Source organism: Callospermophilus lateralis, chromosome 9 (assembly GCF_048772815.1).
Source record: "Callospermophilus lateralis isolate mCalLat2 chromosome 9, mCalLat2.hap1, whole genome shotgun sequence".
NCBI classification, from domain to species: Eukaryota; Metazoa; Chordata; class Mammalia; order Rodentia; family Sciuridae; genus Callospermophilus; species Callospermophilus lateralis.
The window spans coordinates 8,764,776-8,782,210 of NC_135313.1; the positions used below are offsets into that span (position 1 = coordinate 8,764,776).

The 17,435-nt window shown below is 42.7% G+C and overlaps 1 protein-coding gene across 1 annotated transcript in view; it reads right to left on the bottom strand.

Moving 5' to 3' along the window:
• Sp140 (SP140 nuclear body protein) overlaps positions 1-15,637 on the bottom strand; it is a 65,169-nt gene extending 49,532 nt beyond the window's left edge. Inside the window, exons 1-4 of the mRNA XM_076865893.2 lie at positions 15,543-15,637; positions 3,571-3,748; positions 2,711-2,879; positions 894-977 (exon numbers count right to left, since the gene is read on the bottom strand). Of these exons, the coding sequence (XP_076722008.2) occupies positions 894-977; positions 2,711-2,879; positions 3,571-3,726 (409 nt within the window). The 5' untranslated portion in view covers positions 3,727-3,748; positions 15,543-15,637. The remainder of the gene's footprint in view (positions 1-893; positions 978-2,710; positions 2,880-3,570; positions 3,749-15,542) is intronic.
• Positions 15,638-17,435: the final 1,798 nt, after the last annotated feature.

Consider the following 17,435-nt stretch of genomic DNA (forward strand, 5'->3'; position numbering starts at 1 on the left):
TTTTCACACACCACTGCATCTGTACCATGAAGCTATTTGTGGATCTCTTTGACTCAACTTCCTCTTTTTGACTTGTGCCATCTTTCTGCATTTCTCTCTCTCTTCCTCCGTGATAGTCTTACCTCTTGGCACAATTATCTCCTATTTATTCTTTGAACTCCCTTCCATCTTGTCCCCCTCTATTCTGTATGTCATTATTCCTAACACTCCCTAGCAAGTAGGTTTAAAATGATTCCTTTCTTCTCCATCTGCCTCCTGCTAGTCATCACTCAACACATCCTGACATTTCAGTCAAGGACGGACCTCATGTGTGACAGTGATTCCATAATGTGATGCTGCCTAGGGACACTGCAGCTGTCTCAGCTGTAAGTACACTTTCTGATGTTCAAACAAGAAAGAAATCACCTAAAATCACATTTCTCACAGTATATCCCCATCATTAATGACACCTGACTGCATTTATAGTCTCTATTTGTTTAGATTAAAAAGGGGCTTGGGGAGGGGCAGGGGGGTGCTGGAGTTGTGGCTCAGTGGTAGAGCACTTGCCTGGCATGTGTGAGGCCCTGGGTTCCATCCTCAGCACCACATATAAACAAATAAATACATAAAATGAAAGATACGTTTACAATTAAAAAATATATTTTTTAAAAAAGAGGCTACTGGGGAAACTCCATTTGGTGCCCTTAATCTACATTTCTATTACTCTCTGTCCTTGGGTTCTCCACTCAGAAGCCCCTTCCCCAGCTTGCCTCCCACACACCTGGGAACAAAGCCACAGGTGAACACAGGAGTGGGTTTGTGTGAGGGAGAGGTGGGGGGAGGATGGAGATGTCCCTTTCATACGGATAGACAAACACATCGGTGAGTTAGTCGGTGATTTAAATCATAATTACCTCCCCGGGCACCTGGATGCTGTCTGTCTGTGGTTTCAGCCTCGCCTCCACTCCAACTCCAGAGAGCCTGGCACTCACGGAAAACTGAAGAAAAACAAGGAAATAACTAACCAGACCCAGGGAGGAGGGAAGAGCCCGGGCCTTTGTGCGGATTCTGGTGTTCAGTGCACAGGTGAGCTTCTCCTTGGGAAAGGGGCAGTGATTCCAAGGACCCCACCCAAGGTCCCCCAGAGCCTCACTCTCCCCGTTTCCTTCTCCTCGTTTCCTGCCACACTGCTGTTGCTTCCACGCCATGAGGAACCCCACCCCGGGTCCTTGCCCCGCCCTGCTCCTTGGTCCTCTTTATCCCGCTGTGTCTCGGCTTTCCCTCTGGTTCTCTTCTTTCAGAGCTCTGGCATCCCACATGGCAGGTTCCACCCTATTGTCTCTGCTTTCCCCATCTTGGGACTGAATCCTCTTTTGAATGAGAGGCTCTCTGTGCCAGGCCCAGATCCACTCCCTGGACACCTGCAGAGCCCTGGATCTCCCTGCAACCTCTGCTCAGGGGTCCCAGCCACCCCAGCCCTCACCAGCTTTCACAGCCTCCGTCACAGTGAGTCATCAGGGATGCGGAACCCTTGCTTGACAACCCTGACCTGTAACACGGGAGACCTGGGCACAGGGGCCAGGGAGGGGGCTCCCTGTAGTCCATGGAGAGGGTGACGGTTTGAATCTTAAGTGTCCCCCAAGGCTGCTGTGTGTGGAAGACTTTGTCACCAGCTGTGGTGCTATTGGAAGGTGGAAGATCCTTTAGGAGGTGGGGCCTAGTGGAAGGAAGGGGCGTGGGGGGGGGTAGGTCAGTGGGGGCGTGGCCATGGCCCTTCTCTCTCTCTCTCTCTCTCTCTCTCTCTCTCTCTTTCTGCTTCACAGCCACCCTGTGGTAAGCAGCTCTCTTTGCTGGCTAATAAACTCCCCACCATAATGTTCTGCCCTACCAAAGGCCAAAGGCACAGTGCTAAGAAACCATGGACTAAAAACATGAGCCAAATAATAATAATAATCTTTTTTTCTATTTAAGTTATTTATCTCAGGCATTTTGTCACAGTGACAGGAAAGCTAACATAGAGGAGATCAGAGCCCACAGAGATATGCACAGTTCTCTCTGCAACTTTGAACTGGAAGGATCCTGGGTACAAATAGAATATTGACTTAAAATTAGTACCTAGGTATTCAATATCCTTTATCCCTTTCTTAGACTTGGATATATCATTGTATGGAAATGAGGTAGCTCTTATTTTAAATCAAGGTATAGTTTCCTCAAACCAACACATTCCATTCTTCATACTGACTTCTAATTTTTTTCCTACTTAAAAAGCCTTTATTGCTTTTTTTATTTCCAAACAAAACAAAATTTAAAATTCCTCAGCACAGGGTGTATCAGGCCCTCCAAAATCGGCTTCCAAACCCACCCTCCATGATCCAGTCTCCTGGTTCTGAAAGTGTTCCCTCCCTGCCACCCACTGAAGCTTTCACCAGCTGTCCCTTGTGACTTCTCTCTCAGGAGAAGCAAGTGGCCTAGGACTGTGTGTCTGTAAGTCAGAGAGGGCTTCCTCCTTCCTAAGAAAGGGCATTGCTCATGCCTCCCTCATTCAAATACAGACTCAAACCCTCTGTTTCCAGCCCCCAAGTCAGGTCCTAGGGTTACTGGGCCTGAGTGAGCTCCGTGAGGACACAGGGCAGGTTGGTCTCACCCTTGTGTCCATGCCAAGGTTCCTCAGCAGCAGTGAATGATGGGTGACTGGACTTGAACCCCAAACACCACTGAGAGCTTTTGTTACCATTTAGGAAGCTTCTGGAAACCTCCACTAAGTCTGGGTAGTTCGTCAGATTGGTGTTGCTGAACAGTTCATTCAGAAGCGGCAGGCTGAAGGTCTTCTCCAGCTCACTGAGGACGGTATATACCACTGCGTTCACGGGGACCAGGTTTCTACAAGCTTCTTGAAGATGCTGGAAAACGTTGAATGAGAATTACGTCACTATGGATTTGTGGATTATAGAAGAATCTTAGGTGGTGCCGAGAGAATTTGAATTGCAAGAATTTTGCATGTTTGGAGACTTCTTACATAAAAATAGTCTCTTGGTTTTGTGAACCTGGCTCTCTGAGAGGTTGAGAGGAAAGCCATTTTGAAGAATAAAAGTGTGTCCAAAGTCAAATGTTGTATGGGGCTCTAAGAGCCAGATTATGTGTGTGTGGGGGGGTGTCCTATAGACCATGAGAAGATGTTCTGGTGACTGGACAATGACCGCTGCTCTGTCCCCAGGACTGGACTGGCCTGAAAGCCTCCTAGAAACCAGGGATCACCCTCTCCTACTGTGATCCTAGCCAAATGACAAGGAACAATTCTAAAGACAAAGAGGCAGCTTGTCCTCAGTATCCCCAGGGAGACCTTTAGTTTACATTAGTATTTGCATAAAGTACCTAAGATGCCCTGCACTAGGAAGCATTCCTGCTCCCCAGCCTGCCCTCTCCCATCACCTCCCCACTAACAGTTACTGCAGAAAAAGCAACATTTTCTGTGATGCCTACTTCTCCCACTGCCTCCTGACAGGATGGCAAAGGTTCCCATTGCCACCCTGAAGTCTGACATCATGCAGTGTGGGGCTGGTTTCCGGTCCTGAGGAAATTCCCCTGACTTACATCAAACATCTGCTCGGAGATGAAGGCGCGGTCTCGGAGGCTCATGAGGAAAGGAAACAGCTTGGTTATTGCACTCGCAATCTCCACCTTGTTTTCTTTGAAATGCCTGAAAAGGTGTTCATGCAAAAACTGCTCCTCTCTGTTCTCGAACTCCATCTTGCGGAGCTCTGTGACCACCCTACGAAGCAAAGATAGGACAGATACTGAGCTTCCAAGAAGCTGGTGATGATTTTAGACATGCAGGAAGGTCAGTGAGAGCCAATGTGTGGAACAAGGGGTCATGCGGGAAGACCAGAACGAATGCACTTATTTTAGGGAACAATCCAGGGTGCAAAGGAAGATAATAGGGATCTGAGGAAAGACCTGTGCACGGCAAAAGGGTTCACCCTGCTCTATCCAACACTGAGCTGAGCTCTTTAGAAAAGTGTCAAATTGATAAATGTTAAGATCTTCCCTGGTAATGATGTGATACTATGCTGGTTGATTTCACATGGCAACTTGTGGGTAGGGGCTGTTTTTAAATAAGATTAGCATTTAAATTGGTGAACTAGGAGTAAGACCGTTTGCCTTCCATGATGTGGGTGGGCCTTGTCCAATCAAAGACCTAAATAGAACAAAAAGACCAAGTGAGAGAAACCAAAACTGCATCTGCCTGCTACCCACACCACAGAGTCTGGGCTTGCCAACCTTCATGACTGTGAGAGCCGGCTCCTTGCCATAAATCCCTTCCTCTATATACACATCACTTCTGTTGCGCATAGAACTCTAATACAGCATGTGTGTGTGTGTGTGTGTGTGTGTGTGTGTGTGTGAGTGTGTGTGTAAAGTTACAGACAAGAGAATTTTTTTAAATGAAGTATCACAGAACCTAACACTGAAAGGCAAGTCTTATTAATCAACAACCAAGAGAGAGAGAGAGAGAGAGAGAGAGAGAGAGAGAGAGAGATCAGAAAGATGTAAAGGAACTGCACCTCTCCCATCTCTAACTTCTGAAAGATTCTGCGTCATCAAACTGGTTCAAAGATTCTTATCTGGTGAAGTTTGAACAGTCACAAGAATATCAGTATACTTCTCTGGTCCAATTTGGAGACTTGTACAAATATTCAAAATGAAGACACATTATTCTGTATTCCACCTGCCTGTGGAGGTGATGTAATGGAGACCTCTAAGACGGCTGGATTTCAGACAGTAAGACCACGCCCAGAAAAAGTAATTTTTGAACTCAGAAAGGCTGTAACTCTGAGTCTCACTTGGTAACTTGTTCCCCTTTCGTGAAATTTCTTTCTTTCTTCTTCTTTTTTTTTAGTTGTTGATGGATCTTTATTTTATTTATTTTTATGAGGTGCTAAGGATGGAACCCACTGCCTCATACATGCAGGCAAGCGCTCTACCACTGAGCCACAGCCCAGCCCACATGCAATTTCTTAACAGACTTCCCTGTATTTCTAATTGATATAAAGGCTTGTACGGTCTTTTTTTTTTTTTTTTTTTTTTTAATGCTACCATAAGAAGGTACTTCAAACGTGCACTAGGATAGAATAGTATCCTATTTCTCTGTTGAAAAAAGAAGACTTCTGGTTAAAGATGGTTGATTGAACACAATTGTTTTTCTCCTCTTTGCTAGAGTGTCCCCTAAGATGACAGTCAAAGAATTAAAATCACAATGACAAAGAGGGAAATTAGACAAGAAATTAAAGTCTAAAAGAGAAAAAGTGTCAGCAGAGCTCCAATTGCTATGTGGGTGGAGGATGCTCCTCTCTGGTCAGAAGAGGGTCAGAGTGTCCTGTGGACTCCTGGAGAGGTGATGTCTGGAGTTAGCTTTTCGGTCCCCCATCCTGAAGTATGAATGAGCAACAGACCATTGGTGTTGGTGGAAACCCACATGAAGGACTAGAACCAAGATGAGCAAAGGACAAACCTACCCCCAGCAGAAACAGAGATGTTGCAGAAAACAAGATTCTAAAAACCAGAACTGTCACACAGACAAGAGAAGACCTTGTGCCCACAAAGCCATGCAGGAAACAAATATCCAGAAAGTAAGATGAGGGCCTGGAAATTTGAAATGGTAGTTGAATTTTTTAAAAAGTTAACTAGAATGGCTTTAAATGGGTTGGGGAGGGAGTTTCCCAGAACAAAGGGAATGCCCTAAAGGGAGAAATTAAAAGTAATTTCGAAACCTTAAATGTCAAAAACAGTTATGAAATTCTACAGACCTAGATGTAGAAGGAAATGACAAAAAATGTTACACCCTAATCCGTTATTCACATAGGAAGACAAAATCGATATTTAGCTGTGCCAGGACCACCTGCAATCTCCACCTTGTTTTCTTTGAAATGTCTGAAAATGTGTTTGTGCAAACCAGTGAGAAAATATCCCATTCATGCCCCTTTCTGAGGCTCACCCATTTCACGATGTACTTTCCTCCCAGGAAAAGAAAGATTCACCCCTCTGCCCTGCTCCAGTGACGGTGTCTCTGGCAGCAGAGTTCAGGCCAGGCTCTGGTTAGACACTCTCTGGTCCTCTACCAGGGTGGCAGCCATTCCAGATGGTGTGATGCGTTAGCCAGAAGCAGAGTCTCGCAGGAGCGTCCTCAGGAGCAGAGGCACCGTGAGACCCCACTGAGATCCGAGGGTCATTTGTTCCTATTATCTACTCAACCCTTACTGACAAACTGGGGCAAGCAGTAGATCGAGCACCCTGAAGTTCATAGCCAGTATTGCAAAAACAGAAAAAGAATCTAAAGGAATTTGAGAAGCACTATTCTAGAAATAAAGGCTATGTACTGCATATAATAATAAAATTATAAGAATCAATCTTAAGGTTATATGAAAAAAATTTAATTGAGTGAGTACTAGTAAAAAATTGAGTGAAATGAATTTAAATGATATTGTTTCACATTTGATACTATAGACCAACTAGAGATATAGAGAGAATTAACTAGAAAACTCAAGAGTAACCAATAGAGTCAAAATGAGACTACAAAGCTTACAAAATAATGAAAAAAATGAACGTGTTGTTTTCTCTAATGCAAAAAACAAAAGAGACATAAGTTATAAGAAGGACCAAAAAAATTCATAGGAAAATATATCATTTAAAACAGATTAATTTCCATCTTAAAGTATAAATGATCAAAATAGAATCTAACTACAAGAGATACAATAAAGATTAGGGAACATTAAAAATGTTAACAGTCAAAAGCTGAGCAAGTTCCACTGGGCAAATGCAAAAAAGATTTTTAAAAGATAGACATTCTGTCATGATTGCTAAAAACAATTTCACTTCCAACTTAACTCCTCTAGTACATAAAAAAAGAACAAAGATGTGCAGAATATGTTTAAAAAATTAGCAAGATTGACTTATAAATAACTCTTGATCCTAAACACTTATGAACATACCATGTTTCTTGCTCTGAATTAATTTCCATAAATACTAATAATGAGAAAGTTTCCAGGTTACATGTTCTGACTATAAAATAATAGTACGATAAAACCAAAATTTTAAAACAAAAAAAAAAAAGTTTGTTAAGAGATATATCTAAACGTAACAGAGATCTGAAAGTTCACTAGACTGCTGGTTTCAGCTCTGAATGCAAAAACCTTGGAAATCATCACTCCTCTCCTACAACAAGAAGAAAGCAACTGAAAATCAAGGGCTTTTCTTGTATCTATGAAAGAACTGAGGTCTCAGGGGAAAACCGCCAACCGCAAATCTGGAGAGACAGGTAAATCTCAGCCAATGTGAGCGACCTGGGGCAAAAGCCACCACAGCCACAGACAGGGGGACATCTAAATCGTAAGTTTGGTGAATTGCCAGAAGCCGAGTGTGGAGGGAGAAATTCCTGGGGGCCAGAGTCTTAGGGCAGCTCCCAGCCTTTTGTGGCGCTTCCCTCCAAGAGCACCACCAGGTTCTCAGTGTAAAGAGCCAAGAAAACTCCCCTGCATTTCTGTCAAGGGAGAGGGAAAAGAAAAAAATTGTTAAATAACCAAACACTCTACCCAGGCTTTATGGTCCTAGGGGTAGGGCTGCTGTACATCCAGCCCCTTAGCCTTGTCTCTCCTAAACGGGATGGGAAAGGGGAATAACTAAGAATACTTGTACGAGTTATAGTCCAGGGATACAGTCCTACTAAATTGTTTGTTGAGGGTCACAGCCGAGTCGGGATGACGCATGGCATTTTTGCCAGAAGTAGTGGTTGAGAGGTGACACTAGCAAGCCATTAAGATGATTTCTTTTGAGTTCTGGCAGAGTTCCCATTGAGTTCTGCTTGAGCTCTCGCGGGGATTCCCAGAGAGTTCCCATTGGTTGGGGAAGTGCCAGAGGAGGGATTTTCCGGTTGCTGGTTCATGGGGAGGTGGCGTGGCGTTCGGGGGAGTTCCAGGGAGCGTGTGTGGAGTGTGCTGGTGGAGATCAGAAATAAAGTTTGTTCCTGCTTCAGTGGCTCGTGATTTGTGCCCAACCAGACTGCGGCATTTGGTGGCCCGTATGGGGAACGCCTGAAGCTTGGAGGTAAGTGAAATTGCTCGCCCCTGAGGGAAGGTGAGAGAATGGGTGACCATTTCAAAAAACAATGTGTTCTTGTTTTGATTTGTTTTGTTTTTGTTTCAAGCTGCCTATCCCTAGAACTTTCTCAGGCAAACTGGGAAAAATGGTTGGCTTAATGTTTGAAGTTGTTCACCCCTGAGGAAGAGATAGAAATAGACCACAAATGCACATGTCAAGAAAATAGGAAAATTGATACAACAATTTTTTGTTCCATTTTGTTTCATTCTGTTTTAGTTTTGTTTTGTGTTATCTTGTTGGGTTGCATTATCTTTATAGTAGATTAGAAATTAGTAAAAAACAAACTGAAAGAGTGTTAAGTAAATTGTTAGAGGTCCAGTCTATGGTAGAAAACATGTTAGATCAAGCAAAAGAGAAAGTCTCTCGAGCTAGTCAGATAGAGGAAGAAAATTTAAAGGAAGAAAGTTTAGAGGAGAAACAGTTATCAGGGGGGAAGCTACAACAGGAGGCTGCTACTAACTCTGGTCTATCACCAGAGGGCGTAATTCAACCAACAGCTCCACCTATGGAGACAGCTGAGTGGCCATCAACCCCCATAGTTGATAGATGGGATCCTGAGACAGGACCTCAAAGATTAGCATGCCCTGTACTTGAGCAGCAGGAGGGCAGCGAATTCACTGTGCTTTATATTTCAAAACAGTGAAGCAGTTAAAGGAAGCTGTAACAACCTATGGTCCCCAAGCACCCTTCACTGTAAGCATGGTCGAATCCATTATCAACTTGGACATGACGCCAGAACTCAAAAGTCATCATCTTAATGGCTCACTAGCGTCACCTCTCAACCACTACTTCTGGCAAAAATGCCATGCATCATCCCGACTCGGCTGTGGCCCTCAACAATTGTTGAGATGGAATCACAAGATAACAGATGACACCTTCTCTTTCTATCCAAGGGCTCCAGTATGGACTAAAGCTGAGATGAGGTACAGACTGTTTAAGAAAGGACTTAACAACAGCTTACTACAGGGACACAGCCACATCCATGTTTACAGCAGCACAATTCACAATAGCTAAACTGTGGAACCAACCTAGAAGCCCTTCAGTAGATGAATGGATAGGGAAACTTTGATATATATATACAATGGAACATTACTCATCATTAAAAGAGAATAAAACCATGTAATTTGCAGGTAAATGGATGAAGTTGGAGAATATAATGCTAAGTGAAGCAAGCCAATCCCAAAAAACCAAACGCCAAATGTTTTCTTTGATATGAGGATGCTGACTCATAATGGTGATGGGGGCTGAGCATGGGAGGAACTTTAGAGAGGGCAAAGGGGAAGGAGGGGGAAGGAGGGGGCAAGGGGGTAGGAATGATGGTGGAATGAGTTAGACATTGTTACCCTTAGTACAGGTATGAAGACATGAATAGTGTGGAAATACTTTTTGTACAATCAGTGACTTGAAAAATTGTGCTATATATGTGTAATATGAAATGAATTGCATTCTGCCATCATGTATAACAAATTAGAATAAATAAATAATTTAATTTAAAAAAAAAAAGAAAGAGCTCTTGGGAAATCCACAGGAAACAGAGGAAACAAGAACAATAACTCTAGAGGAATTTGAAATCTCTGCCATCTACAGGGAGAACCAACATTCAATAGAGCCCATCATCCAACCCAATGTGTTGGGGACCGCAAATCAAGTCAAGATGGCGCCTGGCAGAGATTTGCGGTCCCCAACACCAATGGGCATGAAACCTCACATTAAAGGTTCATTTACCTCCATTCCTATGAGTGAATTCATCATGTCTGATATTTTTTGGAAAAATAAAAGATAATATATGCTGAACATTTTATCATGTTATTTAAGAAAACAGGCTATTTAAGAAAAAAATAGTCTGAAGAGACACAGCAACCATCAAAACCAGACTCAGTTATGAGAGACTTTCAAATTATTAGGTAGGGATGTAACATAATGATCGTAGCTGATATGTCAAGGGTCTAAAGGAAAAGGCAGACAAGTGCAAGAATAAGTGATGGGTAAGCAGACAGATGAAAACTCAAAAAATAATCAACAGTGAAATGCTAGAAATCAAAACCACTGTAACAAAGTGAGGAATTCTTTTGGTGGGTTTATATGGCCAAAGAAAGAATCAGTGGGTTGAACTACATCCACAGAAATGTTTCAAATCTAAATGCAAGGAGGAAAATGAGAAAGGAAAAACAGAACCCAATATCCAAGACGGCTGGGTTGATTCCAAGAGATATTATTGGAATATCAGAGGAGAAGAAAGAGAAAGTAGAGCAGAGGACACACTTGAAGTGATAATGGTGAAGAATTCTGTGTCTAATATTAATGAGACAAAAAAAAAAAAGATTCAGGGGCTGGGGCTGGGGCTCAGTGGTAGAACGCTTGCCTAGCATGTGTGAGGCACTGAGTTCAATTCTCAGCACCATGTAAAAATAAATAAAGGTCCATCAACAACTAAAAAAAAAAAAGATTCAGGAAGCTCAGCAAACATCAAATAATTTCTACCTAGATGTACCATTCGCAAACTGCAGGAAGCCGAAGACAGAAAATGTTGAAAGTAGCCAGAGGGGGAAAGCCCTTATCCATGAGGGACAAGACTAAAAGTAACACCTGATTTCTCTTTAGTAACTAATACTGGAGTCCTAGGCCGGGGAGCCCTCATTCTGGGGGTCCCAACCGACCAGGTGCAGTCACTCACCCTGGAAACCAAGCAGAAAATGATGGAAAAAGGGAAAAGGAAGTTATTCAGTTTGGCCAGGCTGGGAAGGACAGGGGAAGCCCAGCGTCCTCAGTCCTGTCTTTGGGTACTGGCAAGAGCTCTAGGACTATACAGGGGAGGGACAAAAGTGCAGGGTGAAGACATATGCCTGGTCAAGTCGTGGTCAGACTGTGTCTGGTTGGTGTCATCTCAGATGAGCCATGAGGAGCCTTGTCACCTCAGTGATGAGAAAGCTGCTGCTGCCTGCCAGAAGTTTCAACCCTTGCCATGATGCGTGCTTCCTTCTTTCTCTTTCTCTTTCACCCTCCCCCTCCCCTCCCCATCCCCCCTCCCTCCCCCTCTCCCTCCTTCCTCCTCCTCCTCCTTCCTCCTCCTCCTCCTCCTCCTCCTCCTCTCCTTCTTCTTCTTTTTGTCAGTACTCAGGATAGAACCCAGTGGTGCTCTACCACTGAGCTCCACTCTCAGCCCCTCTTATTTTATTTTGAGACAGGATGTAGTGAGAGAGAGTGACTCAGAGGGAAAAAAAATTAAGTGAGAAAGGCAAGACGGAATTCATTACACAATGACTGAGTCCAGCTTAGGTGCAAGGTCTTTGGGTGCTGGTCCAGTGGTCTGGAACAGGGTGTTGTACAGGTGGCAGTTGACATCACGCCCCTGCACATCTTGAAACTATCTTCATCTCTCTTTTCTTGCTGCCTTCAGCCTTGAAGGCAGGGGATCACCAACTTTAACAAACATTCTTTAAATGATTAATAGGTCTACCAGCAGACTTGATCAGGAATCTGACCCAAAGTTTATGCTAGCAAAGGAGAGAGGCCAAAGGAGGGCAGAGAGACCAAGTTTGACCCTGCCTCAGTTACCCACTGGACATCCATGAGCCCAGCTGAACAGTTAGTGCTTTAGCAAGAATACCCTCAAAGTCCCTGTTACAAAATGACATAACTCAAAAGGGGAGAAAAATATTTATAAAGATAAAAAAAGAAAAGCACCAATCTAGACTTCCATTTCCTGTGAAAGTAACTTTTCCAGTGACAAAGAAATAAAGAAACAGAAACTGGGGGAATTTGTTGCCACGTGATCTATCTTGCAAGTAATATTAAGAGAAATTCTTCATAAAGAAAAAATATGAGATGAGTTAGAAACTCAGATCTACTTAAAGCAGAGAGCATCAGAAAAGGAATAAAAGCTGATACAAGTGATTGTTTTTCCTATTTTAACCTAAGAAACAGTGATTTGTTCAAGGAAATAACAGCAAAAGTCGACTGGATGATTCTAGTGTGTGGGTAAGTGAAATAACTGGGAGCAATGTTCAAAAAGGATAGTAGGAAGTTTGTAATTTCAAGTGGGCATGATTAGTGTAAAAATGTATTGCAAGTGTAAGGGTAGGAGGCATGATTGTAACAATCTTGTTGGAAGGTAGTATCTATTAAATTCTATCTAACTTTTTATACATAATCTATATGTTAAAAAGTCATCAAAAATCCATTTATCAAAGAGCAACTAGGGATGAATTTAAGGCAAATGTAACTAATATTCATTTATTTGCATAAGATAAAGGATGGTAAAGGTCCTAAGCAGAAGCAAAACACCTTGGTATGATTTCACACTCACAGAAAAGTTGCAAATAATGACTTTTTTTAGTATATTTAGTATATTTCTATTTGACTGTCTATACATTCTTTTTTCCTGAATCATTGGCAAATAGGTTGCACCTATCATTCATTCTTATCCCTCAATATTTCTGTATTTCCTAACAAAGTAGCATCAAAACATGCGAGGCATAAAGAAGAATGAAATGTTGGCATTTGCCAGTAAATGGATGGAATTGAAGACTGTCATGCTAAGTAAAACAAGCCAACCCCAAAAAACCAAAGGTCAAATGTTCTCTCTGCTATGCGGATACTAACACATGATAAGGGGCAGCCGCAGATGGAAGTTCATTGGATTAGACAAAGGAGAATGAAGGGAAGGGAGTGGGGATGGGAATAGGAAAGACAGTAGAATGAATCAGACATAACTTTCCTACGTTCATATATGAATACACCATCAATTAAGTCCACATCATGTACAACCACAAGAATGAGAGGTTATACTCCACATATGTGTTATGTGTCAAAATATACTCTACTGTCATTTATATTTAAAAAGAACAAATTAAAAAAAATTTTAAATGCAAGGCAAAAATTGATTGAAGACAGTGAGAAATAGACAAACCCACTACTGTTGGAGCTGTCAATATTTCTCAGTAGTTGAAAATCAGTGAGGATGCAGTTGACCAGAACGGCAATAGCAATGAACTTGATCTAAGTGACACTTATGTAATATTCCATTCAGTGATAGAAGAATACACACACTCTTTAAGTTCACATGGAACATTTTCCAAGATTTCCCATATTCTGAGCCACAAATCACACCTTAGCAAATTTAAAAGGATAGAAATCATAAAAAGTATACTGTTTGACTACAATGGAATTAAACTAGAAAGCAATAACAGAAAGATAGCTAGAAAATCCCAAACTATTTAGAGATTTTAAAACACAGTTCTAAGAGTCAAAGGAAAAGTCTCAAAATAAGTTTTAAAATATTCTGAATTTAATCCCAGTGGCTCAGGAGGCTGAGACAGGAGGATTGTGAGTTCAAAGCCAGCCTCAGCAATGGTGAGGCACTAAGCAATTCAGTGAGACTCTGTCTCTAAATAAAATTCAAAATAGGTCTGGGGATGTGAGTTGGTGGTTGAGTACCCCTGAGTTCAATCCCTGGTACCAAATAAATAAATTAATTAATTTTTTTTAACTAAATGAAAATAAGAACCTAACTATCAATGTTTATGGAATGCAGTAAAGACATGCTTAGAAGGAAATGTACAGCATTGAATACAGATATTAGGAAGGAAGAGCCTGGTATGGTGGCACACACCTGGAATCCCAGCAACTTGAAAGGCTGAAGCAAAGGATTGCAAATTCAAGGCCAACAGGGGCAATTTAGAGAGTCCCTGTTTCAAAATAAAATAAAAAGGGCTGTAAATGTAGCTCAGTGGTAGAGCACCTCCCGGAATGAAGGAGGCCCTAGGTTCAATCCTCAGTACTGCAAAAAGAAAAGAAGCAAGATCTCAATCAATAATCTATGCTTCTATCTGAGGAAATTGAAGGAAAAAAAGAGCACTTGAAGCTTAATGCAAACAGAAGAAAACAAGCAATAAAAATTAACATAGAAATTAATGAAATTGAAGTTAGGAAAAGTGACACACACACACACCTATAATCCCAGCAACTCAGGAGGCTGAGCCAAGAGGGTTACAAATTCAAGCCAGCCTCAGCAATTTAGCAAGGACCTGTCTCAATATTAAAAAATAAAAAGGGCTGGGGATATAGTTCAGCAGTAAAGCACCCCTGAGTTCAATCTCCGGTGCCAAAAGAAAAAAGAAAGGAAGGAAGGAAGGAAGGAAGGAAGGAAGGAAGGAAGGAAGGAAGGGAGGAAGAATTAATGAAGTTGAAATAGGAAGGCACTAGAGAAATCCAATGAAACCAACGATCAATAAAATTGTAAACCTTGAGCCAGGCTTACAAAGAAAAACTAAAAACAAAACAAAACAAAAAAACGAATTACTAAAGCCAGAAATAAAAGAAGAGTCATCACTATGAGTCCTATAGACATTAAAAGGATTTAAAATATACTATGGGGTAAAAAATGGGAGTTCATAACCCACTTGAATCAAATGTATGGAAGATGACATGTCATGAGCTTTGTAATGTTTTGAACAACCAATAAAAAAAAAAAAAATACTATGGGAAACCCTCCGCCTACAGATTCGATAATAGGAGAAGTGAACAAATTCCTCAAGTCATGAACTACCAAAACTCGAAAAGGAGTGTTAGACCATATGAACAGGATTCTGTCTATTAAATAAATTGAATCAGTAATGAATAGCCCTCCAAAAGAGAAATTCTACTCCCAGATGTTATCACTATTGGATTCTATCAAATATTTAAAGAGGAAATGATTTTTTTCCCTGTGGTTTCACAGTGTCAGAAGTACCTTGGCAGAGAGTCCCAATTAGAGGATTTTCCAAACACTTTTATACTGCTTTAGTTTCTATCAACAAGACTATATTACTGTATTTGTCTTTTCTTGTGTGATTAAAAGATCATTTTATCCTTCTCTAGCCAGATGTGTAACAGAGTCTTGTTAAAAAACAACAACAAGCAACACTCTCCCCACCTACTCCCATTGGTTGTTGGGGCTCATCTACTTCTGATTCCCCCAATCAAGGGTTTAAAGATCCTGCACGGGACTCCAAGGACTCATGGCCACCCAGAGCAGAACTGGCCCCCAACTCTGCAGGTTAGAAAAAGCTGAACAACAAATAGGCATTTAATTTGGATTCTAATTTTTCTAAAAAGACTTTTTTTTGGCGGGGACAGAGTTGTCTGTTGGGTGGGGATAAGGAAAGCTGAGGCAGATGAAAGTGTAGAGGTCACAAGGAACCTTCAGGGGGGACCTTGAAGTTCTAGCAGCCCCAGCCCAGCCATGTGACTTTGAGTGGCTTTTAGTTGTCCCAAGAGCCAACCCACTGCCATCAACATCTGCTTTCCTAGGTTTTTATTTCTTGAGGTCTTGTTCTCTTGTGCACCTGTGGAACGGGCTGGGGAGACGTATGTAACAAATGCAGAGGTGACCTTATCACAGTCGAGGACAAGGAGAGGAGCCTGGGACTTACCTGAAACTGAGACTCTGGGTCCGCGTCTGCCCACCCTACTGCTGGCCCCTGGGCCGTGCGCTTGGCTTAGCCGCAGCCGGGTTAGGTCTCTGCTACCTCTGTGCCATCCCAGAGGTCAGAGGAGAACCCCGCCAATTGGTCAACCCCTCCATCCCTCGGGGTTTGCGTCAAAAGGGGAAGAGAAAAGTGAAATTGCCCAATCGTGCGAAGTGGCTGCACCAAGCACCAATACTCTGTGCCCTGGGGAGGAGGAACGGGCCAACCCAGGAGTTCCTGGAAGACAGGGTGGGAAAGTCCATTCAACTAACAGGGACCACTGTTGTCCTGAGATGAGGTGGCATGGTTCACATGGGGGGAGTAAATGCCATGTTTGCCCCTTCCGCTTGCCACGGTGGCTGGGAAAGTGAAGCTTTGAGAATGTTCTCTCAGGCCTGTGCCTGGCCAGTCACCTTGGCCAGCCTGGACTGGAGGAGTCAGATTTAATTATTGGAGGTAGAGACTCGTGGCATTATAAAGCTCTCAGTCTCTCTGGAGAGCATCCAGAGGAAGGAAAAGACGCTGCCCACTCTTCCAACCAAAGGCAGATGCAGAGAATTGGAGCAGAGAGGCCAAAGTGGAATTCTAAGTTGCCTGTATGTATGGGCACTTCACAACCGCAGCCAGGGTGCCTGGGAACATCAGCTTCAACCATTTCATCAGAACACGGAGGAGAGCCTCCTGGATGGAGGCTCAGAGCTGAGATGATCAGACCTTCAAAGACAAGGTGATGCGGGAGGACGGGGCAACACATCTATGTTTATGCAGGAGGGTTGGGGAGGGTTCTTTTGTTTGTTTACTTGGTTTTTTTACTATACCTGACCCTCATTCTGAAAAGGATCTGAAACAAATTTTCAAAAACAACTACATGGATATAAAGTTGAAAGACAAAGAAATTGGAGCAAAAGACAAATGAAATAAATAAACAAAAGCAGAAATCCAGGCAGAACAGTGGGTCTGAGCGGGGGCAGAACTGTCTCTTTACCTCCCTGTGACTGTGGGGCCAAGAGACCCCGGCCTGCCTCCTTGCTCCCACCCAGATTTAGGCCAATCAGTGGTAATCCCTACAGGCAAGTTGAAGCTCTCATTTGGCCTGGAAGATTCCTCTCCATGTGGCTGAGAGCGCCAGAATCCACACGTGGAACCAGGAGTCACCACAATCTGAACCTGCGACTTTAGGCAAAGCCTGCCGAATTCCAGTTGGTGAACACAAACAGGATGCTCACTTCCTTTCATGTCCAGCTATGTCAGGTGACAATCCCAGAGAGACTGCATAATCTTTAAAGGTGCGTTGCTCATAATTCATACCCTGGTGCCCAATTTTTGAATCAGTCAGGATTTGGGATACAAGTAACCAAACTGACTCCGGCTAACTGGGGTAGAAAATCAACGTCTTAGAAGCATATTGGGTCACTCTCAGAATTTATAAGCCACTGGAGGAGCAGGCCAAGAAGATAGGCAGTTCAGGAAGATCCCCAGCCATCTCTTTTCACAGGTGCACAGTGCGGGGCTGTTGATTCAGTAATGTTCTCTTTCCTTTTGGATTAGAAAGAAGGATCCCAAACGGTTTGCTTTTATATTCAATACATAAGAATATTAATTATGATTTTGTTTTAGGGTTCAATTAGCTCACCTGTCTTTTGTCATAATAGATTCAAAAAGGTCTGGAACACCTGACATCCATAGAACGTGCCACTGATGGATCACATTGGTGACATCATACTAACCAGACAGGATGAGCGAGAGGTGGCCAGCACATCAGCTAAAGAGCAGGAAGGAGTCTCAAAAGTATTATGATGAGCCAGAAAAGCCACATACCAGAAAGTGCACACCCTAGGTTTCCAACTTTGTAAAATT